This window comes from Balaenoptera musculus, chromosome 5 (assembly GCF_009873245.2).
Source record: "Balaenoptera musculus isolate JJ_BM4_2016_0621 chromosome 5, mBalMus1.pri.v3, whole genome shotgun sequence".
In the NCBI taxonomy this organism is placed as follows: domain Eukaryota; kingdom Metazoa; phylum Chordata; class Mammalia; order Artiodactyla; family Balaenopteridae; genus Balaenoptera; species Balaenoptera musculus.
The window spans coordinates 32,048,094-32,075,564 of record NC_045789.1 but is presented as its reverse complement, the minus strand read 5'-3'; the positions used below and the strand labels follow the sequence as shown (position 1 = coordinate 32,075,564).

The 27,471-nt window shown below is 37.1% G+C and overlaps 1 protein-coding gene across 4 annotated transcripts in view; it reads left to right on the top strand.

Annotated features, from left to right (window-relative positions):
- Nucleotides 1-27,471, top strand: part of LRBA (LPS responsive beige-like anchor protein) — a 745,100-nt gene that overhangs the window by 687,628 nt on the left and 30,001 nt on the right. For 3 of the 4 annotated variants that reach the window (XM_036852028.1, XM_036852029.1, XM_036852027.1), the window contains exons 49-52: nt 8,011-8,100; nt 12,871-13,063; nt 17,530-17,592; nt 22,593-22,748. In XM_036852028.1, the coding sequence (XP_036707923.1) occupies nt 8,011-8,100; nt 12,871-13,063; nt 17,530-17,592; nt 22,593-22,748 (502 nt within the window). The remainder of the gene's footprint in view (nt 1-8,010; nt 8,101-12,870; nt 13,064-17,529; nt 17,593-22,592; nt 22,749-27,471) is intronic. The other variant, XM_036852030.1, reaches the window with a different exon arrangement.

The window sequence follows — 27,471 nt, the reverse complement described above, 5'->3', positions numbered from 1 at the left end:
AAGGTAGGCACAGTCTCCTATTTTCCAATAAATCTTTCTAGCACATTGCCTAGGCTGAACCACCACCTTAAAATAACCTACGGCCAAATGTGTTAATAATTATTGAAATTGACTAATGGGTACATAGGGATCCATTATCCTATTCCATAATAAAAATTTAACATAATAAACAAATTCTAAAAATATATCACCTGGGACCAAAACTCTCTTGGTGAAGGAGAGTTCATTAAAAACAGTTTAGGCATTTGGTAGAGTTCATTAAGCTACGCTCTTACCTATTCACCTTCCTGAATGTTATACCTGTATGTTTCCTGTGATTTCAAACCTCCGTTATGCCTCTGAATTTTCTGTTGCTGTATACAAAGGGCTGAAGGGAAAAGTGAAGAGAGTAATAAACAAAATTACTTGAGGGGCTTTTTCAAATCACACATATTCCCCCAGGATTTCTCACTTAGCCCTTAAGAATCACTGCTACAGGGAGACACTGGAGTGTTGTCATATCCCTCAGGTGTGTAGGGGGCTGAAAGTGAGAATTACTGCCTTTAGTGACATCCTTCAGAACTTTTCTAAGAAAGACTCTTTTGACTGCTTTGTAACAGCAGCTATCAGCCTTCACTTATCACTCCCCCATTCTCCTCCTCACCCCCATTTTGCCTCATCAAGAACTGTGCTTGTTTTTTGTCCCAGTATAACCCTAGATGAGGCACAAGGGTCTGGGCGGCCTTGCTGTATAAAAGGTACTCAGTAAACTTTTTTTGTTTTGTGAATACTATGTACAAGGTACTGTTCTTCCTGCTGCACACTACTAAAATATGATATTCTGACCCTATAGTATAGTTGCTGAGACAGACCAGTAATCTCATAAAAGCTAAATAACATTACAAGGAAGCCTGAGTCAAGTATGTAATCAGCAGCATGAATAGGCTATAAGATTTGGGAAATGTTACACCAACAAGGTAGAACTCAAGCAGGGTTTTCTAGAGAGGGGTACGACTTAGAAAACTGAAGATGAGGAGAACTAATCTAGGAGAGTCAGCGGCATGAGAGAAAACGTAAGGCAGAAATGGCTGGTTACATTTGTGGAAGAAAATCAGCTTGACAGTACAGGGCATAGGATGAGGGAATAAAAGTTAGAGAGGTAGGAAGACTTACATTGCCTAGCGGTAGGTCTTTATCTTTTTTTTTCTTTTTAAATTTTTTATTTTGAATAATTTTAGACACAGACAAGTTGCAAACATAGTAGAAAAATTTCCTGTGTACATTTCTTCCCAGGCTCCCCTAAGATCAGCACCTTACATAATCTTAGTAAAATGATCAAGACCATAAAAATAACGTTGGGTCAATATAATTAACTAAACTACAGACCTTGTGAAATGTCATCACATTCTTTAACGATTCTTTTTCTGTCTAATGATCTTATGCAGAATTCCACGTTGTATTTAGTTGATACTTTCTTGGTTTCCTTCTATATGTAACAGTGACTCAGTCTTTGCGTCTCTTTAATGGTCTTGATATTTGTGAAAAGTGGTCAGATATTTTGTTGAATGCCCCTTAATTTGTCTTTCTGATATTTTCATGTGATTCGAATGAAGTTATTTATTTTTTGTCAAGGATACCATAGAAATTATATAGCATTCTTCTCAGTGCCTCATATCAAGGAGTAGGCCTTTGTCTTTTAAGTACTGGCAGTTAATTGAAGACATTTGATCAGGGCAGTATTATATAAAGGAGAGTTTGAGCTCAATTCTGCAGGATACACACATAAACACAGTGAGAGGGCAAGATCAAAAACCATTGACTTGAATTTCTCTTGCATGAATGACACCCAAATCAATACCTCTGATGTTTCATCCCAGAGCGAGTCCCGGGCTTTCTTTTGAGCACTGGACATCTCAACCTGGCTCGACGGCTATCACTAGTTCTCCCTCACAGAAACTTGTATTTCTATTTATTGCCTTACTACTCTAAAATATGCAAGTTCAAAAGAAAAGAATTTGTGTTGTCTTTTCTCTTTTCTTCATTGCTCAAAGTCATCAGTCACTAAGACCTGTTGATTTTGCCTTAGATCATAGTTTGCATATTTATCCCTTTCTTGCAGATAGCACAGCTTCATAAGGACTGAGGTATACAGTTCCTTATGTTTTAGACTGCTCTCTGAACCTCCAAGGAGATCTCCCTGTCTCTGGGCACTTAGCCCTGCAGTATACTTTGAAATCCTGAGCCAGATTTCAGTTTTTTTCAATAATGTATTCATCATCATCATGCTCATTGTAAACTCCTGAAGCATTTCTTCCTTCTCTATTTTAGCTGTGTTAAACGGGGATCGTGCTGAGCCCCAAACCCAACAATAATACAACATTTTATTTAGTGCCTTTTATGTGCTTGGTATTATGCTAAGCACTTTATATGTATTATTTAATTTTCCAAACAATTCTATGAGCTAGGCATTATTATTATTATCTTTATTTTATCAATGGGGAAACAGATTAAGCTACTTGTTCAAAGTCATGCAGCAGATAAATGGTGAAGTCAAGATTAGCACTCTGAACCATCTGACTCCATAGGCCCAGTGTGGAAGCAATCTGTTCCCTGCTCCCCTTCTTTTTATTATTATTATTTTTAACATCTTTATTGGAGTACACTTGCTTTACAATGGTATGTTAGTTTCTGCTGTATAACAAAATGAATCAGTTATACATATACATATGTTCCCATATCTCTTCCCTCTTGCGTCTCCCTCCCACCCTCCCTATCCCACGCCTCTAGGTGGTCACAAACCACCGAGCTAATCTCCCTGTGCTATGAGGCTCTTTCCCACTAGCTATCTATTTTACATTTGGTAGTGTATATATGTCCATGCCACTCTCTCACTTTGTCACAGCTTACCCTTCCCCTTCCCCATATCCTCAAGTCCATTCTCTAGTAGGTCTGTGTCTTTATTCCCGTCTTGTCCCAGGTTCTTCATGACTTTTTTTTTTTTTCTTAGATTCCATATATATGTGTTAGCATACGGTATTTGTTTTTCTCTTTCTGACTTCACTCTGTATGACAGACTAAGTCCATCCACCTCACTACAAATACCTCCATTTTGTTTCTTTTTATGGCTGAGTAATATTCCATTGTATATATGTGCCACATTTTCTTTATCCATTCATCTGTTGATGGACACTTAGGTTGCTTCCATGTCCTGGCTATTGTAAATAGAGCTGCAGTGAACATTTTGGTACATGACTCTTTTTGAATTATGGTTTTCTCAGGGTATATGCCCAGTAGTGGGATTGCTGGGTTGTATGGTAGTTCTATTTTTAGTTTTTTAAGGAACCTCCATACTGTTCTCCATAGTGGCTGTATCAATTTACATTCCCACCAACAGTGCAAGAGGGTTCCCTTTTCTCCACACTCTCTCCAGCATTTATTGTTTCTAGATTTTTTGATGATGGCCATTCTGACTGGTGTGAGATGATATCTCATTGTAGTTTTGATTTGCATTTCTCTAATTAATGATGTTGAGCATTCTTTCATGTGTTTGTTGGCCATCTGTATATCTTCTTTGGAGAAATGTCTATTTAGGTCTTCTGCCCATTTTTGGATTGGGTTGTTTGTTTTTTTGTTATTGAGCTGCATGAACGCTTGTAAATTTTGGAGATTAATCCTTTGTCAGTTGCTTCATTTGCAAATATTTTCTCCCATTCTGAGGGTTGTCTTTTCTTCTTGTTTATGATTTCCTTTGCTGTGCAAAAGCTTTTAAGTTTCATTAGGTCCCATTTGTTTATTTTTCTTTTTATTTCCATTTCTCTAGGAGGTGGGTCAAAAACGATCTTGCTGTGATTTATGTCATAGAGTGTTCTGCCTATGTTTTCCTCTAAGAGTTTGATAGTGTCTGGCCTTACATTTAGGTCTTTAATCCATTTTGTGTTTATTTATGTGTATGGTGTTAGGGAGTGTTCTAATTTCATACTTTTATATGTACCTGTCCAGTTTTCCCAGCACCACTTATTGAAAAGAATTATTGAACACTTATTGAAGAGGCTGTCTTCTCTCCACTGTGTATTCTTGCCTCCTTTATCAAAGATAAGGTGACCATATGTGCATGGGTTTACCTCTGGGCTTTCTACTACAGACCAATATCAGTGATGAACATAGATGCAAAAATCCTCAACAAAATACTAGCAAACAGAATCCAACAGCACATTAAAAGGATCATACACCATGATCAAGTGGGGTTTATTCCAGGAATGCAAGGATTCTTCAATATATGCAAATCAATCAATGTGATACACCATATTAATAAATTGAAGGAGAAAAACCATATGATCATCTCAATAGATGCAGAGAAAGCTTTCGACAAAATTCAACACCAATTTATGATAAAAGCCCTGCAGAAAGTAGGCATAGAGGGAACTTTCCTCAACATAATAAAGGCCATATATGACAAACCCACAGCCAACATCGTCCTCAATGGTGAAAAACTGAAACCATTTCCATTAAGATCAGGAACAAGACAAGGTCGCCCACTCTCACCACTATTATTCAACATAGTTTTGGACGTTTTAGCCACAGCAATCAGAGAAGACAAAGAAATAAAAGGAATCCAAATCGGAAAAGAAGAAGTAAAGCTGTCACTCTTTGCAGATGACATGATACTATACATAGAGAATCCTAAAGATGCTACCAGAAAACTACTAGAGCTAATCAATGAATCTGGTAAAGTGGCAGGATACAAAATTAATGCACAGAAATCTCTGGCATTCCTATACACTAATGAAGAAAAATCTGAAAGTGAAGTTAAGAAAACACTCCCATTTACCATTGCAACAAAAAGAATAAAATATCTAGGAATAAACCTACCTAAGGAGACAAAAGACCTGTATGCAGAAAATTATAAGACACTGATGAAAGAAATTAAAGATGATACAAATAGATGGAGAGATATACCATGTTCTTGGATTGGAAAAGTCAACATTGTGAAAATGACTCTACTACCCAAAGCAATCTACAGATTCAATGCAATCCCTATCAAACTACCAATGGCATTTTTCACAGAACTAGAACAAAAAATTTCACAATTTGTATGGAAACACAAAAGACCCTGAATAGCCAAAGCAATCTTGAGAACGAAAAATGGAGCTGGAGGAATCAGGCTCCCTGACTTCAGACTATATTACAAAACTACAGTAATCAAGACAGTATGGTACTGGCACAAAAACAGAAATATAGATCCCCTTCTTTTTAATGAGGGGAAATGCATGTGGGCTATTGGGCGGGGACTACCGAAGGCAGCAGCAGTCAAAGGAAAGGGCACTGGCCTTGCTAACTGTTTCTAAAAGAGACTTAAGGTTCACATTCATAAAGCAAGTCATAAATCCATATATCATAAAAGAGCAGTGCTCCCACCTCCTTCTTTGTGACTACCTTAAGCTTCAAGTTGCCCTTTTGTGATATTTTTTTCCTCAAGACTGTCCTTGATGTTGATCATAAATTGATTTTACCCCATCAAAAGATGTTTTAGGTGCTGTTCTGAAATGATCCTAGTCTCTACTCCTTACTTCCTATTGGCTCCTTTTCTGGTTTCTGAAGTCTGAGACCAGCCTTATCTCCTACTATATAAAACCAACCCTTGCCTAGCGTGCTGCTCTAATTGTGTGTGCACATACTTTGTTCACTGTAATGATGATGATGATGTTGATATTAGAGGTACTTTATTAATTCAGTCATTAGATCATAAGCTCATGTTTTTTGTGTGCTCAGTCTTATCGCTAGGCCCTGGCATAGTCCCTGGCAACAGGTAAGGAGAAAGAGTAGCTTAATGGTTCAGCATATGAGCTCTAGAATCAAGCTGCTGGGGTGCACATTTTGAGTCTGCCATTTAACTACCGTGTGACCTTGGACAAGATACTTAAGTTCTTTGTACATTATTTTCCTTATCTATAAAATGGATATAGTAAAGTACTCACATCATACAATTTAAAGATTAAGTGATATAAGATAGTAAAATCACTTAGAATAGTTCCTGGCAATAATAAGTACTAAATAAATATTTGTTATTGGTGTTGTTAGCAGCCCTCAATGAGTATTTTTTTAATATAAATTTATTTATTTATTTATTTATCTATCTTGCTCCTTTGGGTCTTCATTGCTGCGCACGGGCTTTCTCTAGTTGCATGGAGTGGGGGCTGCTCTTCATTGTGGAGCACAGGCTCCAGGTGTGCAGCCTTCAGTAGTTGTGGCAGGTGGGCTTCAGTAGTTGTGACGCACGGGCTTAGTTGCTCCACGGCATGTGGGATCTTCCCGGGCCAGGGCTCAAACCCCTGTCCCCAGCATTGGCAGGTGGATTCTTAACCACTGCGCCACCAGGGAAGCCCCTCAATGAGTATTTGTTGGCTGCATTTTCAGGGTCTAATCTCTACTAATAAGCACTTCGCTGTGTTTTTTACATATATATCATGTATTCATTAATATAACACTATGAGCTTGGTACTATTATCCACATTTTACAGGAAGAAAATTGAAACTTAGGTTGAATGACTTGCCCTAGGTCACATAGCTTTTAAGTGGTGTGCAGTCAGGATTTGCACATGGTCCGTGTGACTTCAAAGCCTGTGCTGCTTCCACCATAACACTCAGCTTTCACAGAGGTGCTTTCCAGTCTTTTCTGCCTAAGCAAGTCATAGTGCATTCCTTGAATTTATTGGACTGACTGCATCAAACTGTTATTCAACCATCCAAGTACATGCCCTGCTTTCTATATTAGGGATACTTTCTTCAAGGGCAGAAACATTGACACCTAATACTGCTGTATACATAGTTGATGATTATGATTGAATGCATAAATGAATGAATTGCTATCATTGTTTCTTCAGAGGTCATTGTAGAGGACTACCAATGGTATCCTTATCAAATAAAAAAAGGAAACTAATACTGGATAATGATTATATTTCCCTGTTTATGATTTATTAATTGCCTACAGTCCTGTAGAGCATATAATAATTGAATACTCATTTTCTTAAGGATTAAAAAATAGCATGATGAACATATATTCCCTTACAAAGAGGTTTTTTTCATCCTTTTAGCCCAGAAGTTAAGAATACTGACTGTGTGGGGTGTTGAGGTCATCTTTATGTATCTTTGCTTCCTTCTGTCCCCTCACACATACTATAGCATTTATTCATTCACCCAATTTAGGGATCTAAGAGTGAAGAAGAGAGGTAAGGTCCTCACTCTCATGGATCTTGTATTTTAGTGGGAGGAGACAGGCATAAACAAGTAAACAAATAAAATCATTACAGACAGTGACCGCATCTGGCATTTAACAGTTTTCCTTGATGAGGTTGGGAAGTGAGCATCTCTGCTGGGTGTACAGGAAGAGCCGTGGTCGGAAGCGCGCGACAAAGGGCACAGGCACACATCTTTCGAAAACGGCGCACACACATGTTTCTTGTGTTTGGTCAGTCCCCGGGTTAACCCTCTCATGCTTGGATACAACATATGGCTTTTACTTTGTTGTTTAGCCACTTAGGTTCAAAGAGACTGTCGGCAATAATGCTCTTCAAAAGTAATAGCATCAAGCGATTTTCACAGGTGCTGGGTTTCTTTTTTCTACTTCCCAGGGTGAGATGGGGCCTAGAATCAAAGCAGCAGTAGGTTTTCTCTATACCTGTAAAAGATTAGCTTTAGTCATCAGGGATGATGCAAGCAGGGGAAAAAATGCAAGAAAACAGAGATGAAGCCAAAAAGGACAATTTCTGATTGTAATAGCTGGTTTCTGTTTCCTATCACTGAGCAAGATGAGAAAGTTTTGCAGGGTTTTGTAGGAACAGCTTCCACGGTAGTGAAGAATGACCTCACCCTCAAATGCCCTACCAGGTGCTTAGCCCCACTGTGAAAATACACGGTTGATTTCCAACATGAAACAAGCCAGAAGTATGGAATGACATTTTCAGGTGACAGTTGTGGTTCTTTTGCCTGTAATTAGCACCTCTTAACCCTCAAACTTGCCCGTGCCTTTTCCAGGCTGTCGAAGCACAAATCCGAAGTTTTGGGCAGACGCCTTCTCAGCTCCTCATAGAGCCCCATCCTCCCAGAGGTTCTGCCATGCAAGCGGTAAGTGCTGCCTGCACTCTCCTCATTTCTTGCCTCTATTTGAGACCCTGCTTGACATTCATAACTGCTTTTCATTGTGCTTGAGATTCTCCACCACATCTGGGCTTGTTCTTCTTATGCACTCTTTGTGAACTTGCTGACAGCCAGCAAATATGGCCTGTTCTCCTGCAGTCTTCGGGAAGCAGACGTTGCTCCAGTGCTCTAGTATTTCATCAGGTTGTGCTCTGTGTTGCAGAATTAAAAGGTCCATAATTGTCTCATACCCTCACTCTAGGATAGAATCTCCAGACATGGGATGGATAACTTTTCTGGTTTGACCCTATGAGTGTCTAGATTAGTTTTCCTATTGTGTTTATTCTTTACATCCCAATATGTTTTTCAGTTTGGGAAGTAATCCTAATATGTAGGAAATGTTACTGAGAGTCAGGGACCTTGGAGGAAAAAATGATGATGACGATGATGATATACTATACATCCAAAGCTTAGTGCATAAAACAGTGATTTATATTTCCTGTGATTCTGAGGGACAGATGGGCATTTCTTGTCTTTCACCTTGGCTCCCTCACGGACTGCTGGGGCAGGTGCTGAGACGCCAGACCGCTCTTTCCACGTGGTCTTTCATCAAAAGGAAGTTCGCCCAGGCCACTCCCATGGTGGGAGCCGTGTTCCAGGAGAACACTTCGGCATGACTTCTTGAAGCTTGCTTTTGAACGTGCGTAACACTGTTTATGCCGCATTCTATTGGTCAAAAGCAAGTCAGTCAGAGGCCAGCCCAGAATCAGGAGTAGGGAAATAGACTAGAGCTGTAAAATATGTGGCTGTTCCTCTTTTATGGTTCCTGAAATTTCAGGGGGAAATACTTTAATGATAAAGAAAATTCAGCATAGGAACAAATACTGAATGGCATGACAAAAATCATATTTTAAAACTACAGGCGATAGGTATTATATTTTTTCTTGAATTGTCCCTCAATAAAACAGGTTGCTCATTACCGTTTTAAATTCAGAGTAGGGGATATAATGTCTATTTCCATAAATGTAATGAATAAATTTTTTTAAATTTATTTACTTATTTATTTATTTATTTATTTTTGGCTGCGTTGGGTCTTTGTTGCTGGGCACAGGCTTTCTCTAGTTGTGGCGAGCGGGGGCTACTCTTCATCGCGGTGCGCGGGCCTCTCACTATCGCGGCCTCCTCTCCTGTTGCGGAGCACAGGCTCCAGACGCGCAGGCTCAGTAGTTGTGGCTCACGGGCTCAGTAGTTGTGGCTCGCGGGCTTACTTGCTCCGCGGCATGTGGGATCTTCCCGGGCCAGGGCTCGAACCCATGTCGCCTGCACTGACAGGCAGATTCTTAACCACTGTGCCACCAGGGAAGTCCCTGAATAATTTAAAATGGATTCTGATTCCATGTTGTGGCTTAGAATGGTAGAATTTTGTTAGATGCCAAGAGGGCCAGGGATACAGATGTGGTCCTCTCTGCCTCTGACCCTCTTTCTCTTTCTTCCTTTCTCTTTCCATATTTCCTTCTTCTTTGTGTCTTTTCCCCTTTTGCCCTCTTTGTCATCTTCTTTCTTCTTCCAAGTCTTTTTTCCCCCTTCTTTCTCTATATGAATTGACCATTATTATAAACTACGAGCATTTAAAAAATTGTTTGCATCACCTTTTCCCCTCAGTGTTTTTAAGCAAGTGAAATCATATTTAAAAGAACATAAAGGGTAGCTTTAGTGAAAAGACTACACAAAAAACGAACATTTGGCAAGAACAATGGAAGATAATGCCATAAAAATAGTAAGAATGATTTATGTGTGGGGTTTGGAATTAGTTTTAGTAATAGCTTGTCAATGAGATGCAGACTGCTGCGGTGCTGGCTAATGGAAGCACCTCCACTGCTCCATTGACTTTCTACCTGGGTCACGGCACAGCCTTGGTCACTGGGACCAAGAGGGAGTTCCTACTGCCAAGCCTCTCTCCGTGGCAAAAGGATGACTGGTTCACTGAGGCAGATCAGCTTTACTGTCCCGAGGGTGGCAAGGCTGGGAAGGCACATGCTTATTTGAGGATGGGAGGCCATCTCTCCCATTATCCTCATCCTCTGAATCGAATACCTGAACTCCTTTTCAGACCTGTGCAAATTGTGCTTTTCCTCTTATACATATGTGGGTGGGAAAGAAAGGTGTGTTAGAAAGAAACCAGAGTTGTCAACGAGTGCATACTTAATCTGGGAAAACCGAATGAAATCTGGCTAGCAATTTCCTACTTCTACCTCGTACTGGGCTCGCAGAGGCACCCAGGATTGGATGAGGGTTTTTTCTCTTGCCCCTATTTGACCAGTTGTTCCGCTCATCCACAGCTGTTACTGTGGCTCTAGACTAGCCCAGTATGCTGGGCTGGGCTTTTTCTTATTTCTAGTGTTCCTTATTCCATACTCACTAGCCAAGGATGTGATGGTGCCCCCGAGTGTTTCCTGCTACTTGCCTGCACTGGGAGCTCTAGTCAGGATGAAATGCACAGGAACAGCCGGAGAGACAGCTTGTTGGAAGGATGCAGGGCACGGTTCTGGATATGGTGTCTGCGGCTTTCTATGGAAAAGGGCTTGTCCTTGCCATGTGGCTAAGAGATGGCCACTAGAGGCACTGTGTAAACAAGACATTCTTCCTATACGTTAGAGATTTTCCTGTGTTTTTTTAAGGGCATAAACATTGGAATTATTCAATTTGAGCCTAATTGTATTTACAACATGAGCTGTTAAGCTCAGAAATATGTATCAACTTCCTTTCAGTGAGACTTCATGATGTATGTTTTAGTCTGACTTTCTCAGAGTTTATAAATTGACTTTAGTAAATATTATTTTTTTAAAAAACCTACGCAGTTGAAAAGTAAGGCTTGGTGTTCTGAAATGACATTCGTTTCCTTTTCCCAGAACTCCATCAAAGCTAGCTTATAGGATATTTTGTGGTTGGCTGATTGTTTCTCATTTTTACCCAATTTCACAGAATTCCTTAAAACTGTGTAAGAGGTTCTCTGTATAGGAAAGGTTACTTATTGATATCAGAGGTTTGAAAAATCAAAGACCCAAATGTTATTAATTGTTTTTTACTACCATTCAGATGAGTTCCCCCATCAACCATCACTGCAGCACACACACACACACACACACACACGAATGTAGCAGAAATTAAAGCCACCTCGTGCTGCGTTAAGTGCATGCGCCATAATATACACCAGGTGTAGTAATTAGCGGGCACACGAAGGCTGCCTATTTGTCTGGTTTTGCTGCTGTTGCTGTATCCCCCTGTGTTTTCACACCATCAGATAGTTGGATTTAATTGAGGCCACATCAGATGAGGCATTACTGACACCTTTAATTGAATGAGCATCCAGGGAGGATTAACTCATAATATTGATTGGCTTTTAGCCACTTGCTTAGAAGGGTGTCTGGGTAGCTTATTAGTTGCCTTTATTTACACCTTTATGCAAAGAGTGCAAATAGGAATTCTTAGTGCAATATGTTTTTCTAAGTACTCTTAATAACTTTTTTTAAAAAGCACTGATAATAAAAATGCAAATGTATTTAATTTTTTATTAGCAGCTCTGAATAAATACGTGTTAAATATATGTGCCTACACATTTACATATACCTGGTGTTTTGAAATATGGCAAGAGGAAAGCAGCCAGAAGCACTTCATCAAAGTGTTTCGATTCTGAATGATACTAATCAGCTATTAGAAAATAGACATGGTAGAGGAGATCTGCTGAAAATGCACAGTGCAATTACTGCATGATAGCATGCTACCACAAAGTATAAATAAAGCCAATAAATCAGAGTGGTGTTCTGTATGTCTCAGATTATGACATATGGTTTGTAAGAATGTTCTAAATCTTAGTAGTCTTCCAGATTTATTTTCTTGCTAGTTATTAGAACAGACAGTGTTTTGTTTAACATTTTCAGTTACTTTTTGCTTTTCAAAGGAGAAATCAAAAGTCTTGAGCTTTAGTTTCTTTACCAAGAGGGAGGGGGGCATCTAGCTATTTCTCTTTATCCTTAGCTGCAGCAGAAAGCAGTGGCATTTGCATTATAATAGGGTAGTGTTTATGACTTGGTACACTATATAAATATATTGTTTTTACAAGTACATTTAATTATGCATTGCTTTGAAACACCTTTATAATTAAGTTTGTGTATTACGTTCATAAATTATTTCTCTACTATAATAATACATGCATGCTGTACAACTATTATTTTTAAATATATTTGTTAATTAATTATCTCATTATTTAGTTGTCAAAATCTTCATGCTAACTCAACACAACTTTTGATGATCTTTGGAAATTACCGTGGCTTGCTTTCGTGCCTATTGCCTATTCTCATTCCTTTTTTTTTTTCTCTTTTGTATCAATACTTGACACATAATAGCAATTGGAATGGTTTAACACAATCCCCAATACTTTGCCTATTTAGAATTGAAATCAAATCATTCTTTTAGTTCTTCATGGGAATTGGGTGGGGAAGGGAGTTAATAAAGTTTATGGATTTTTAAAGTGTTTCTGTTAATGTAGTTTACTTCAGTCACCTAGAAATTCAACTAATGACATACATGAAAACCAAACAAATACTAACTGCTGTTTCTATAAGCCTTTCTGCTTCGCTGTGCTCTCACTTGCAACTTGTGTTAACATGGTCTTCCCTGTTCTTTTCCTGCACCCTTTCTTTCTTGTCTTTCCTTGTCTTTTCCTTCCTATATTTGGATCTTGTCTTGCCCACTCAACAGTATCTCCTCCTGCAGAGTCCATTGATGTTCACAGACCAAGCTCAGCAGGATGTTATCATGGTTCTCAAGTTCCCCTCCAACTCCCCTGTCACTCACGTGGCAGCCAACACCCAGCCTGGGTTGGCCACTCCCGCTGTGATCACAGTCACTGCTAACAGGCTGTTTGCCGTGAACAAGTGGCACAACCTTCCGGGTAAGTAAAGAAGTACCCTTATAAGGCATAGTGTAACTGCTGAACACTGTATAAAGATATTTTAATATCCACCTAAATATATTATATCTCAACATTTAAGCTTTTTAGTTTTCAAGCATTAGTCTGAATCAAAATTAAACATACTTTGAAAGGTTTAAAGAAGTTCCCTCTGAGGCGTATAATACAAAAGTTAAAACATAAACTCTTCTTTGGCATCTGGTGGTTTGTCTTTATTCCTTGGAGGTAAATATTATTTCTCACATAATGATATTCTATATTGTGTCCATAAATAGTATGTATTTATTTATCAGATGTTCCTCTTTTTTCCACTTATTCATTTGCTCAATAAACACTTCTGATTGTCTACTATGTGCCTTTTTGTACATGGCATGGAAGTATTTGTTGTGGATGATAGAAAAAAGAGCACTTAAATTACCCAGCTAAAATATTACAACCCCATAAGTACATTCTGTTCTTTCATTAAGTGCTGAATAATTAGGGTAACTAATGGCAAGATACTGAAATAACCATCAGAATCACAAACAGTCAAAATTTGAAGAGACATGAGAGAGAGTTCGTCCAGTCTAGGCCCACATTTTATCAGTGAAGATACTGAGCCCCAGGGAGCTTGCCTTGTTCAGTATCACATATGGCAAGTCAGTGGCAGAGCCAGGTTTGAACCCAAGTTTTCTGACTCAAATTTTATGATCACCCCTCTGTGATTTATTGTCTCTCATTAGAACAGGAATGTTGGGATCTGGATTTAGCACTGTTCCTTTTGGCCACTAGTTAGAAATTCTTTTTTTACAGAAGGAAAATCTTTTAAAGTCCTGGAGATTATAGGCTTTTTTTCCCAAGCCATTGTTTTAGGTAGGAAATTTTAAAAGATAGATTTTAATAGTCTGTTAACTTGTTATTAAATCTGTAAAATGTGCATAAAGCATTACCCATTATAATACCTGAAATGGTTGCACAAATATAAATTCTTGAACAAGGGCTTCATGCCAAATTAAATGCAAGAGATTTTAGAATGGAACAGGATTGAATTGATGTTCAAACAAAAAGTAGGTGCACTAATAACTATGTTTAATAATGTAATAAGATACGCATCATGACGAATCTGTGGTTCGTATCAGAATTTCTTAAATATAGCCATTTTCCTGGCCATTAGAAATGAAATGAATGGTGATATTTGATTAGAGAATAGATTTCATAACAGTAGAGAAGGTAAAAATCGAGGCAGGTATAGTATCTCTATTATTAGGCCCTTTTAGTCCCTTTTCTTCAAACGAACATATCTTACAGAGGTAAATGTGTATGCAAATGACATACTTATATTTTGGGACCAAAGATTATAATTTGATTAACAACTGTGATTTCTTGTTTGTTTCTTTCTTTCTCTAAATACCACTCATTAGAAGAAGAGCATGCTGACGGTGTGTTCTGTCATGCACACCAGAGGATCTACCTCTGCTGTGTGCAGTTACCCTTAGAGCTTGGCAAATGCACCAGTGTGTGTGGCCTAAGGGCCCCCGCAAACCATGCTTATCCTGGGTGGCTGGCTGTGGTGGCTCTGAGAACCTCTTCAGTTTAAACAGAGTGACAGTGCATGTGAGGAGAGACAAAACTTTTCAACTGCCAGAAAGCCCTGAGCACTCTCCACCCCTATCTTGAGTCTTAGCCTAGTAATGAGCTAGCTCGGCAGGACCTGAACTGGCTCAACCAGAGGGCTGCTAGGTCTCCAGCTGATGCTTAGTCGTTAGGCTCCCTCCCTCAGCACTGATGACTGAGCTCCTGACACTCCCCTTTGGAGCAAGCCCATTTCCCTGGGCTCCCCGTAGTATCAGTACTTGATTGTCAGCTGTTCTCTTCCCTACTCCCCACTTTTCTATAGATCTGTAAAGTGATTTAGGGGCAGCGTCCCTCTGCTGGAGTACCACATATGGTACGTCCACCTGCTCTGAGGCCAAGCTCACTTTTCTGTAAGATAAGAGCTTGGGAGACTGCATATGTTTTGCCAGTTCTTTGCCTAGAATTTTCCCTAGTGGGCTTTCTTAGTGTCTGTACCTCGTGTCACTGGTGGTTTTTGTCCCCATCCTCTGGCTTTATAGTACGACAACTCTTCACCAGATAAATTACAAAGAATGATAACATATGGAAATACACAGGTGATTCTCTTTCTACACTGTGATCTCCAATTCTCAGTACACCTACACCTAAAAATATTAAGCATCCATTTTATTAAATCTGTGCCTCATTTCAGGTATGTTTATTTACATAAATCTGGTCTTTCATCCTATGTTGTGCTGCCTTCACCTGTCAGTATGCCTTGACTTAAAACAAATGTCAAAACTTCCTAACAGCTTTTTTTTCAATGAATATCAAATTCGTGTTGCAGGTTTTTTTAGTTTAGATTCTGGTTCTTTTCTGAGATTCTATGATTTCCATAGCTTGTTCATTAGACAGCTAGCTCCTGTCAATGCAGTGTCTGAGTCCTGATTTAGGGGAAAAATCATCTTTATCCTTCCATCTCACTCAAAGGACCTTGCAGAGCCTCTGAAACAATAAAATAATGGCACCTAATGTTTATAGAGCATTTTGTAGGTTCTGAATACTGTTTTAATCACTTCACACGTATTAACTCACTGAATCCCCTCAACAACCTTAGGATGTAGGTTCTGTATTTAGGTTGAAATTGCCATTTCTATAGGTCAGAAAGCCAGGTATTGGTGATTTCATGTGGTTCAACCTAACCCATCTAACCTATTTTACAGAGCAGGAATCTGAAACACCGAGACGACATAACTTGCCCAAGGTCACACAGGCAGTTAGTGGCAGAACTGGGATTTGAGGCATGACCAAAGATAGTTAACCTCCTAAATCTTTCACTGACAGTTTGGTTTTAATGTTTCTATGATCCCAGATTCTCAAAGTTGTAGAGAAAACTTCTCAAGGTATTAGTGTTGATTGGCACTGGTATTACTGGAAGTAAATGGCCCTGTTGGGTAAATCAGAGGCTGTGGTGCATTTTCCCTGATGATTCCCTATATGTGCCCTGTGATTTCTTTACTGGCAGAGCTAGTAATCAGCAAAGACAATACCTTCAGTAAAAGAAGGAGTCATATGCCTTCCTTTTTTCATCTACTTTAATGTCTTATATATACTCAACTCTAATTTTTAGTGCTAATATTGTACTTACTCAGGTTATTTTATCCGTATTAATGATCTTCCAAAAGATCATTGAAAAATCCTTGAAAAGTTGGCATTTACTAACAGGGGAAGTGCTAACATCAGAAATGTAGAATTAATCTAATGAACACATTGGAATGTATCCATTTTTATTTTCAGCCCCTCAAGGACAGTCAGAAAGACTTCTTAAAATCTGATGATAGTAATATCATCTTAATCCTAGTATCTGATGATATTAAGCAGAGCTCTGATACCAACCAAGCAGTAGTTTAAATGCTTATGAGTCTATAAAAGGCAGATGCGGACCAGATTGAATGGCTGAGTTATTGGAGGAAAATCATTTGGAAAAGGACCGAGAATTTAACTCTCAGATTTACAAAGCTGAAAAAGATCATCTATTCTAAACCCTTCATTCTGGGGCTTCTGATTTGCTTAAGGTTGCACAGCTGGCCAGTGGTCACTCCTGCTTCTCACAGCACTTCCTCTCCCCCTCAGGTCCTTCTACCTTTCACAGGGAAACAGCCTACAGAATCTCTTTTCAATCACAAAATAAGTACATCTGAATCTTTAGAACTATTTTGAGAATTAAACAAACTGTTCTTAGTATGGATTGATTTTTGTTACTCACTTGCTTCTCAGAGTATTTTTCAATTGAAACTATGGAAATATTAAATATTAATAAAAGTTTTTTTAAAACTGCAATCAGATCTTTAGGAAAACATTTCAGCCAACTGCATTTAACTAAAACATTTATCTGCAGATAGCTTTATTTTTATTCAAACTTTCAATTGATTGATTTTACGTGATGGATGAAACATTAAATGTCCTTGACTTAGAGCTTTCCCTTTCTCCATCATAAATTGACATTTTTGTGACTCCTTTGTGCTGCAGCATTCAAAACTGCCTTTTTAAGAAGTAACAAAAAAATAGTATTTGCTACAGTCAGCAGATGGTTGTCACATTTTGTTTTCAGTGCGCCTTACCACTTAATTTTGTTTTGTTGCAGAATCAGAGGTTGCCAGTCAAGCATCTGCTATAGCTTATGGCCTAGGACTGGAGCCACTGCTGATGGCACATGTTCAGAACAGCACTAATCTAAAATAAATGTTTAATAAGCTAGCCATAGAAGCACCTGGAATTTTTTTTGTTTAAATTTTATAAAACCGTATGAGAGATTTGGAGGTTAGAAACAATTCTACATGAGATTTGACTTACGCATTTTAATGTAGTTTAGTATATGAAAAATAATGCTTTTTTTTATCGTTTGTGAATTCCAGCTCATCAAGGTGCTGTACAAGACCAGCCATGCCAGCTGCCAGTGGAAATCGATCCCCTCATAGGTCTGTCACTTCCTTCTCTCTTTGCGATTCATTAAGCTCTGTATGGTGGCCCTGAAGTGTAGATTACAGTTGTTTTTCACTTGCTGGTTGCTGGGAATGGAATTTTCCTGATAAACCATTTGCATGCAAATTGGAATGCAATGAGCTGTGGCTATGCTGGTATTTCATCAACTCCCCCTCGTTGGTTTGCCTAATTTGAACAGGCCTAGGACGCGTGTCACTGAAAATTAATATGGATGCTGTAATAATGTGTGATTGAGAATGCGCATGAAGTTCTGTCAGGATAATATTGGATCTTTTCATCACTCAGACTTGTTGATGAGCAGGAGCGAGGCACGTTATGATGAATTGGTGGACCAGTAATGTGACGGAGCTTCTTTGCTAGGGAAATTTTCATAATAACAGTGGGGTTCTTAGCACTGTGTTGAGAAAAATAAAACTGTAGTGCCAGGGTTTCATCATTAAAGGAGATCAGTCCTTTCTTCCTGGACCCTCCATTCAATCTGAGGGGATTAATGTGCAATTGCAGAGCAGTTTCAAAGTTGAAATATATGGCCCAGCCAATGGCAGTGTTAAGGTATTTGTATTCATTTTCCTAGGGTCCTACAGCCCAATAAATTGCCATTGGAGGTTAAATTTGTTCAGGGTGAAAAAAAAAGAAAAAAGGAGGAGACCAGAAAGAGCCATTGGGATGAAATGACTGTCTGCAGCAGATGACTTAGAATATTTAATTGCTGTTGTGCTTTTTGAGTAGGTTAGTTGAAATCTCCAGCTTAGCATTTTTCAGCCTATAGTGGGGTTTTCAAATGTGGCCCCACTAAGAGTGTTAAGCCTTGATATTGAAGGTTTTAGTCAATAACTTTTAGAATAAAAAACTTAATTACCTAGCTGCAGGGGTATGCTACTAGCATGGATGTTTGGCCTGCAATTTTGTCAAATTGCCCTGGCACAAGTAAATTTGTTAGTATTTTTAAGTTTTTAGATAAAGCATATGAATAAGCTCATTGATTATTTTAAAATTCAAGGTGTTCCCTATGTGTATGTCACCTTCTTTTGTCTTTAACACCATTGTTTCAGTGGAGAGCTAAATGACCACCATTTGCAGATTAATTATCAAGATGAACTAAAGTAACCTTAAGCTCAAAACTAAGTCTTTCATCATTTCCCCAAATATAAGCAGAAATCTAAGAAGCAACTATCTATATGAAGGATAATTACTACCCTGGTTCCTAAATCTTATTTTGCTTTGAGTAGATATGATTTGCCATATATTTTTTAAAAACTTAAATGCTCACTTGGGTAAAGTTTTAAGAGTCAGGAAAATAATAAAACCCATTTGCTATGCTACTCAAAGCCTGATTTCTGAAGTATAGAATCATTGTTTGTCTTAAACCTTGACAATGAATATCATATAGCATAAAGTCTAAATTAATTAAGAAATTGTGACCCTTTAGACAAGGCATGGTGAACTTCTTTGGTAAAGGGCCAGATAGTCAATATTTTAGGCTTTGTGGGCCATGAGGTCTCAGACACAACTACTTAAGTCTGCTGTCATAGCACAAAAGCAGCCACAGACAATATATAAACAACTGAGCATTGCTGTGCTCCAATAAAATTTTATATACAAAACCAGGCACAAGCCAGATTCAGCCTGCAGGCCATAGTTTTCTTCCCTGATCTAGATCCTTGGTCCTCAGACTGTTTGCTCCTGTATCCCCTAAAATAATTGTTTAAAACCACGTACCTTATTACACATTTTTAAGTTGACATCTGAAAGTTTAAATGTGACATCATCACAAGTTTAAATAGTTACAATGGTTATAGTTTTTGGCATAGTGTATAAAATTTTAAATACATCCAGTAGAATCTAAATATCAAAGTCACTTGAGAGTCAGCATTTTCTGTTTTAAAAAGTGCATGAAAAAGCTTTTAACATTTGAAAATTTTATGTATTCCTTTCTCATCTTGAATTTATATTTTCATTGTACTTTCCTTGCACAATTTTATTTTAACTTTAGAAAATTGATTACCCTATTATACTGTTTTCAGCAATAAAAATATGTATGTAAATTTAAACATTGAAATTTCCTGTGACCATAAGGCTCAGCTCAAAAAGTTAATCTGCATTGAGTTATTACAAATATTATTAATACACACTTATTACAATTTTAAATTTTAATAAATATTATTGAACATAAAACACATATTTATTGGAAATAGGAAATACAGCTTTAATGAAATGAATAGGGCTTTTCTGTTCATGTATTCATGGATAAACATTATTTGTTGCTGAATGAGACAGAATTTGTCAACAGTTCTAATCTTTTGGGGTTTTTTGGTAGATGGAAGCTTTGAGGAATGTTACTCACATAAGAAAATAGATGGGAAAGCAAAGAGTCTTATTTTAACAAGGTCATTCAAATCTTTGAACTCTTTCTGAGTTATGTGACAAAATTCACAGAGTGATGTATTATTAAGGATTACTTTTACAGTCTATCATTAAATAACCATTTTAACAATCTATCACTGAAACTTATTTTTAATGATCTATCAATTGACAGCATGATTAGATCCTCCTTCCATTTTATAGAAAACAGTGAATTGGAAACCACCTGCCCTGCAGAATGATTTGATACCTAGGCGTTCACCTTCCAGCATGACATCAGTATTTTGAATTGTCCCTTTTTTTGTCTCTCAAGAGATTTTTTTACCCTGGGGTAAAGCACCATAGTAAAATTCTATCTAGTGGAACAAGAGCATGCAAAAAGGGAGGTAAGAAAGGAAAACTCACAGGAGAGTTCTCAGGCAAATCTGTTTCAGGCAAGAGAACATATGAAAGTTGAGGAACTAGAAATTGATTCCCTTAAAACCATCTGTGCCTGTGTGTCCCTTGGGAAATCTTATACCCCCAAGGGATATGCATGTCCCAGTTTGAAGACTGCTTATCTAGACAAATATACCTAATTTTCATCAAATAAAAATACTTTCAGTATGGAATCTCAGGAAGTTTACTAGAGAAAATAAAGAGAGATAAAGGAAAGGCAGTTGGGAGATTATATCGATTGGATGGATGGATGGATGGATGGATGGATGGATGGATGGATGGATGGGTTGCAATGTTAAATTATAAGTAAGCACTTATTTGGAAAATAGATCATCTGAATGCTGAAGGGGCATCAGCCTTTACCCATGGGTACTTTGTGGTCATTCAATTCAAAATTATGCACATGCCCAGATCTGTCAAATTAGGTCCTCCCAGGAAATCATGCCAAAAAGACCAGTGAAAGCTTGTATCATAGGAGCGAAAGTCATATAAACATTGGCAAAAATAAACATTGTTATAATTTTCATGTGGAATGAAGAACTGAAGTAACCAGTATAGAAAATACTACATAGCTTGTCTTTAATTGCTAGGTTTCTTGGAATTAAAAAACTAAATTGTATCACACAGCTTCACTGCAATGAGATGCTAATGTCTCTCCATGATACACTATGATACATAAAAGCTTTTTTCATCTGCCAGCAACTTCCCTTTGTGTGGAAGGAGGTGGGGAATGATTCTCGGCTAGAATTGGCCCTTTTTACTACCACTATCACTTTCTAGCCCATTAATCTCCCCAAAGTATATGAAGCCTATTATCAAGTAGTTATCTAATAATCCTACATGGTTAAGTTGTATAGTCAGACACTAGCAGAATTTTGCAGTATTTCACATGTATATGAATATGTTTGCTGTGTTGCGTATGCCATGAGGGCAAGGGATATTTTATTCCTCTGTATTCCAGCACAGGACTGGAGAGCATTTTGAACACTTTTTTCTTCCATATTACTTTCTGAGCCTTCTATTGAATTGGCCATATTAACTTAGTTACTACATACAATGAATATAACATAGATATATTTCTTTTTTAAATTTTTATCAATAGTGCATCTATGGTATTTTTTTCCCCAAAAAACTGCAAACTATGGTACAAAGAACATAATAATCAGAGGCAGAAATTTATTTTGTTTGTTCTCATGTCTGGTATGATCAAGTTTCTTTAGCAGTGTAAGAACCATAATTTGTATTGGAAAGTTGGTGATTAAATAACTCTTAGATCACTAGCAACAAAGCTTTCTATCTGGTTGGCTTCATAATGCCAAAAAAGGCATCTCAGTGAGAATTCCTTTGCTGATAATGACACACTTGATAGTGTATTTCTGGAGGATTATTACTCTTCACATGTGCATGATGTTGCTCTGTGTCTGACCTTGTGCCTTGTGACAAAACCCATCTCAGGTGCTCTATAGCGCTTTGAAAACACACTGCCAGACTGGCTTGTTTTATTGCTTACAGGAGTAACAAAGTGGCAGTGTGCTATGCTTTGACTTCTTCAATTACAAGTATCTTTAATAAATAGTCATTTTACCCTTTCCTTACATGCAAGTGCAGCTGTAAACAGGGGAAATGGGAGTTCACATGTAGTCAAATTAAAGACCTGTTAAAGCCAAAGTAGTACAAGATGCTACAATATTTCAAATATATGCCATTTATATTCTAGTATCTCTTCCTTGCGACAAAAAGTTAAAGGTAATAGATTGTCACAACATAAATCCATTCTCATGACAGTAGATGTAATGAGATTGTCAGAAACACAAACCTAACTGTGATGCGATCTGGAGATTCTAATCTAGTTTGGTCCTGCCCAAGAGCTAGATAGCATGTTCTGAGAATTGTATACTACGTATTTTAAAATTGTAGTGTATCATTGTTTCTTTCCTCTAGGCAGAATTTCATACTGAGCTGTTGAATTTGGCTACCCGTATTCTTCCAGCAATCAGATTGTGTTTTCCTACTTGGTTTTTCAAATATTACTATATTGAATATTAAAGATCAGATATTCTTATCCTGGAATGTATTGTCTCTCCTCCCTCAGCCCCAACCCCCAGTATGACAAACTATGGGATTTCTTTGCGCGTGTGGGTTTAGGAGGCTTTTTTTTCTTCCTCTGTTCTCATAGCCAGCAATACAGGAATGCACAGGAGGCAAATCACTGACCTTTTAGACCAAAGTATTCAAGTGCATTCCCAGTGCTTTGTCATCACTTCGGACAACCGCTACGTTCTCCTCTGTGGCTTCTGGGATAAGAGTTTTCGAGTCTACTCTGCAGACACAGGTAACTTCATCATTTCTTCATCAGTGAACTAAAGTTTATGACAAGTGATGTTCAGAGGCTTTCTCATCTTCTTCCCTCTAAAAATTACAGAATTCTAAAATTTGTGAAATAAAGACAGTTTTCTCCTTTCAAGTAATAATCTACTCTATAGTCCATTATTAAGTTAACTTCAGAATGCTTTTAAGAGGCAGTTTTTGGTAGGCTTGTCTCCCAAGCTTCATACTTGCAGAATGAATGATTCATTTCAAAAGCATATCCTGGTATGTAAATACTGTATGCACATGTATGTGCATAATCTTACGGCAAGTGCACATACTTATAGGTGTATTTCCCCACTTTAGTGTTATATAAAGGTTACTTTTTCCCTACTGGGAATTCTCATTAAGGGTATTTCTTGGGAGCAGATATCTTGCCTCCACCCAATTCCGCACAGAATCTTGCTGAAAACTACACCATCGTGAAGGAAAGTAGCTGACTACTGATTTTATGTGTAACAGGAGGTCTTGTTAAAAATATAAAAGTTTAAGTCTATATATTCATCTGCATGCATCTTCCCAAGGGACAAACCAAACTCAAATCAGTATTATTACACGATATCCAGTCCAGTAAATGGTTATATATTTTTGCATATAGGAAATTGAGAACATTGACAAATTTAATGGAGTCTCTTTAAAGTATTTTAGAAACTGTTAGAGGATGAAGTAAACTTATAGTAAATATGTAGTTGTATATTTAAAATAATTAAAATTAGATATTAAGCATTAGAACTTGATAGATACTGTGGAAGTAGATAGTTCAACTAAAACAAGGATCTACAAATAAATATCTTGATTAAATGTGGGATAAGAAATTTTTAAAAATGGAAATTTCTAGTTAATTAAATGTTTTACAGCAAATCATCTTTCAGTTATGTTAATAATCTCTATAAAATGTATGAGTCCATGCTCCTGCCTTAGTAAGTATAGCATATTAAAAAATTAATTCTTGGTTATCCAAGGAGTTTGTCCTAGGTATATTTTGATGATATCATTGTAACATAGCAATGAGAGAGTAGGGGAAAATAGTTAAATATGTACTGTGCATAGAATAAACCCTAGAAGTTGTTTTCAGGCATGGTCCTGTTTAATTTTTGTTTTATGGAATTGATGATCTAATTTTCTTGTAATTTCCATCTTTATTCTGTAGAATAAAGAAAAAAGAAAATGTCATCATTCAGGTCTTTCTGATTACTTGGGTTTTTACTAGATGTTTAGGTCTGTGAGGTTGATTACTATTGAATCTAAAACTCCTCTGGAATTCTTTAAAAATGCAATAGGGATTGATAAGCTTTCCTAAAATATATTTATTATTATAATGAATTTTCTCTGATTTAATTATCAAATTTAAATTTTAACCTTTACTTTCACTATTATGGTAATGACAACCTTGGCATTATTTGACCTCAAACTGTGGTCCCTTCTCACACAAACTTTCAGATTAAACTTGTTACATCCTCTCACAAGTTTTCCTTAAACATTCTTTTAGATTGCATATTGTTTTTTATACATTAAAAATTATTTTTTAACTCACATAGAGTAAAATTGATTTTTTTGGTTATAGTTCTGTTCGTCTGGGCATTGTATACAGTTATGCAGCTGCCACCCCCACTACAGTTAAGATGCAGAGCAGCTGAGGTCCCCCAGGACCCCCTGTGCTGCCCCTTTGCGGTCAGTCCCTTCCCTCAGCTCAACCCCCTCAGAACCGCTGATGTAGCCTTCATCCCTATAATTTTGCCTTTACCAGAATGTCAGAAAATGGGGTCATATATATGTCAACCTTTGGTCTTGACATTTGAGGCTTTTTGAGTTTGTTGACCTTTCATATCATTTTAAAAAGACGTTGAATATTAATATTTGTAAAGTAAAGCTAACCTCCCTTTTATATAATACTAATAATTAAAATAATTCTTATAGTCACACAGTTCTCTAGAATTTACAGAATTCCTTCTTTCTCATACATGATATTGTGTCAGCCTCGCAATAATCCTATGAGATAGAACAGGTGTCCTTCGCTCCATTTTTCAGGTGATGAAACCGAGGTTTAGAAAGGATAAGTAACTTGTTGATATCTGCGTAGATAATGACGCTAGAACTGGGCATTGTAGCCAACTCCTCGGACTTCAGGTGTGGCATCTTTGTGACTATGCCATGTAATCTCATATAAGTGTTACCTGTTCAAAAACTAGGTTCCTAGAGAGTCTGCCATGTTACTTTACTTAATAAACTAGATGACGTTCCTTCCCCTCTTTCCAAAAAAAGCCTTCTACTTTATTACTTTTTAAAACATGCATATGCGTGTGTATGTATAAAACATTTTCTAAGAAGTAGCCTCATTTTAAACTTCATTTCAGTGGGACTGACTTACCATGTACACTAAAAATATTTATACTTGCCAGGAAAGTTGTGAAAAAAATCTCAAATGATAGTTCTAATATCTTTCTTAGTATCTTGTATACAAACTCTGATGCTAGTTTTATTTTAAATTATTTAAATTTTAAATGTGTCTGTGTTTTTATGATAATAGGAGTATTAAATATTTTCTCCTAAGTTTGGCAGAGACACAGGGAAAAATTGTATGATCAATAATATATAATGGCATAGCTATCACAAGTGTTGAATTCAATTATATTTTGGCACATAAGCCAAAAAAAAAAATCCTTCTCTTATTAGATTTGGCGGGGCAGGGAAGCGGGGGTAGAGAGAAACACGGTTGTAACAGGAAATTCTTTAAACATAAATCATGTTTTCGGGACACAACCAGAACAGCAGAGGCAACAATAAAACCTTCCCTCGGCAGTGGGAATTATTTTCAGGCCACATTTTAGATTCAATGGTGCAGAGTCCTGAACTTGAATTTTTTTTATTTGTAGCACAGCTGTCAAATAAAACATTAACTAGAAAATTTGTTCTGTCAAAAAGAAGATATTCTAGTGCTTGTGGTAATATTTGATATTTGTGTGTGGAGAGGTGGACCAGTATTAAAGGAAACAAAAAATAAAGGTTGAGGAACACTTATGAGATTATCAGAAAATAATTTACCAAAAAGAGCAGCAGGTATTTATATGCTGTGATTTATTTAGGAGGAGTGAACCTCAACCTCATAGCAATAACAAATATTGCTAAGGAAGGCTGCCAGAAGAGGAAAAAGCAAACTGAAAAAAATAATGTTTTCCAAAGTTGAGCCCAAAGGATAAATTGTAGAGAATGAAGTTAATTTGTATTAAAATATGAAACTCTTTAGATGTAAATACTTAAATGTCACTCCCTCATCTCCATCTTCCAAGCAAATAGCTGCTCTTTTGCAAGCCTCCTGGTGTACGTGGAGCATTTGGGTTTCCTGTATGCCATGACCTCAAGTACCTAATTGTAGTTGCTTTACTCATGCTCACTTCTACAACGCACTCAATTGATGGGTATCACATCTTAAATAGGCCTACTCTAAATAACCCATTTAAATCACTCCTGTAGTTGACATGCTCTCAGCATTTAGTATAGGCTGAGGCAGAAGTCACTGTACATACAGAAGTCAAAAACATAATCACATTACGGGGTGTTCAGTTTTTCAGTAGTTAAAACTCACTGATTTAACCTTCAGTTTTTGAATGAGAGTGCATTCAGCTCCCTAACTTTTGTCTCATCCTTAGTAAGGCCTGCCTCTAATGTAACCCCACCCATTTTACCCCTAAACCTCTCCACTTTGTCCTTCATATAAATTGGAAATGATGCAAAAATTATTAGATTTTTAATATTTAATTTGCTTTCTTCTTTTCCATTTTTTTATTCTAGAAAGTCTTGACTTCTTCTTACCATATTCTTTATTGATAAAAGCTAATTTTTAAAACGAATGTTTTGGTGTTAATTTAAAAGGTTGAAGAAATTCAGAAGTGAACATTTTTAACATTTAGCAGTTAAAATACCTGCTTTGACTAAAGTCTTTATCCATAGGAGAAAAAAAAGTCCTTTATTAATTTTGCAGTTTGAGATTGATAAGAATCTGATCTTAAGTTACTCTTAGTAGACTGTGTACAAGAGAAAACACTGTATTTGACTTTCCATCTGATTTGGATAAAGTACATCTCAGTATTTTACTTATAAATTTGCAGACTTTATAATAAGCTTTGGGTTTATTAAAACCAATAATTTAAAAAATTTAGTGGAAATACTCTTTTAGTTCTATGTATTGTTATCTTGAAAAGTTTATACATGTAGATACGTGTAGATACGAATACTTAATTGAGACCTTAAGCTTTAGAATAGGTTATGATGTGTTCCAAGTTAAACATATAAACTTTTTAGGCATACTGATTTTTTTCCAGCTTAATGGTTTTTATCTTGCACATCTGAATTGTATTTTTTATGACCCCACTGAACGCTTATTTGAAAAAAGAAGAAACACTCATGCTGAATATTAAGGGTAGACATTCTATGACATTCATTTGTAGATTCTCTAGAAATTTCAAAGAGAAACGTTAGCTAGAAACTATAGGGAGAGAGTGGAAGGGCTGCTATAGATATTTAATTCTTTAGACAAGTTTGTGTGAATTATAAACCCATATCTGATTAAGCAAAAAAAATCTAAAGGGTTTTTTTCTCACACTGTTATGTGGACAGTTCATCCTGTGTTTAATGTCCTAGATACACAGTAAGTTTACTGGATACCCCCGTCCTCACCCTGCCCCTAATCA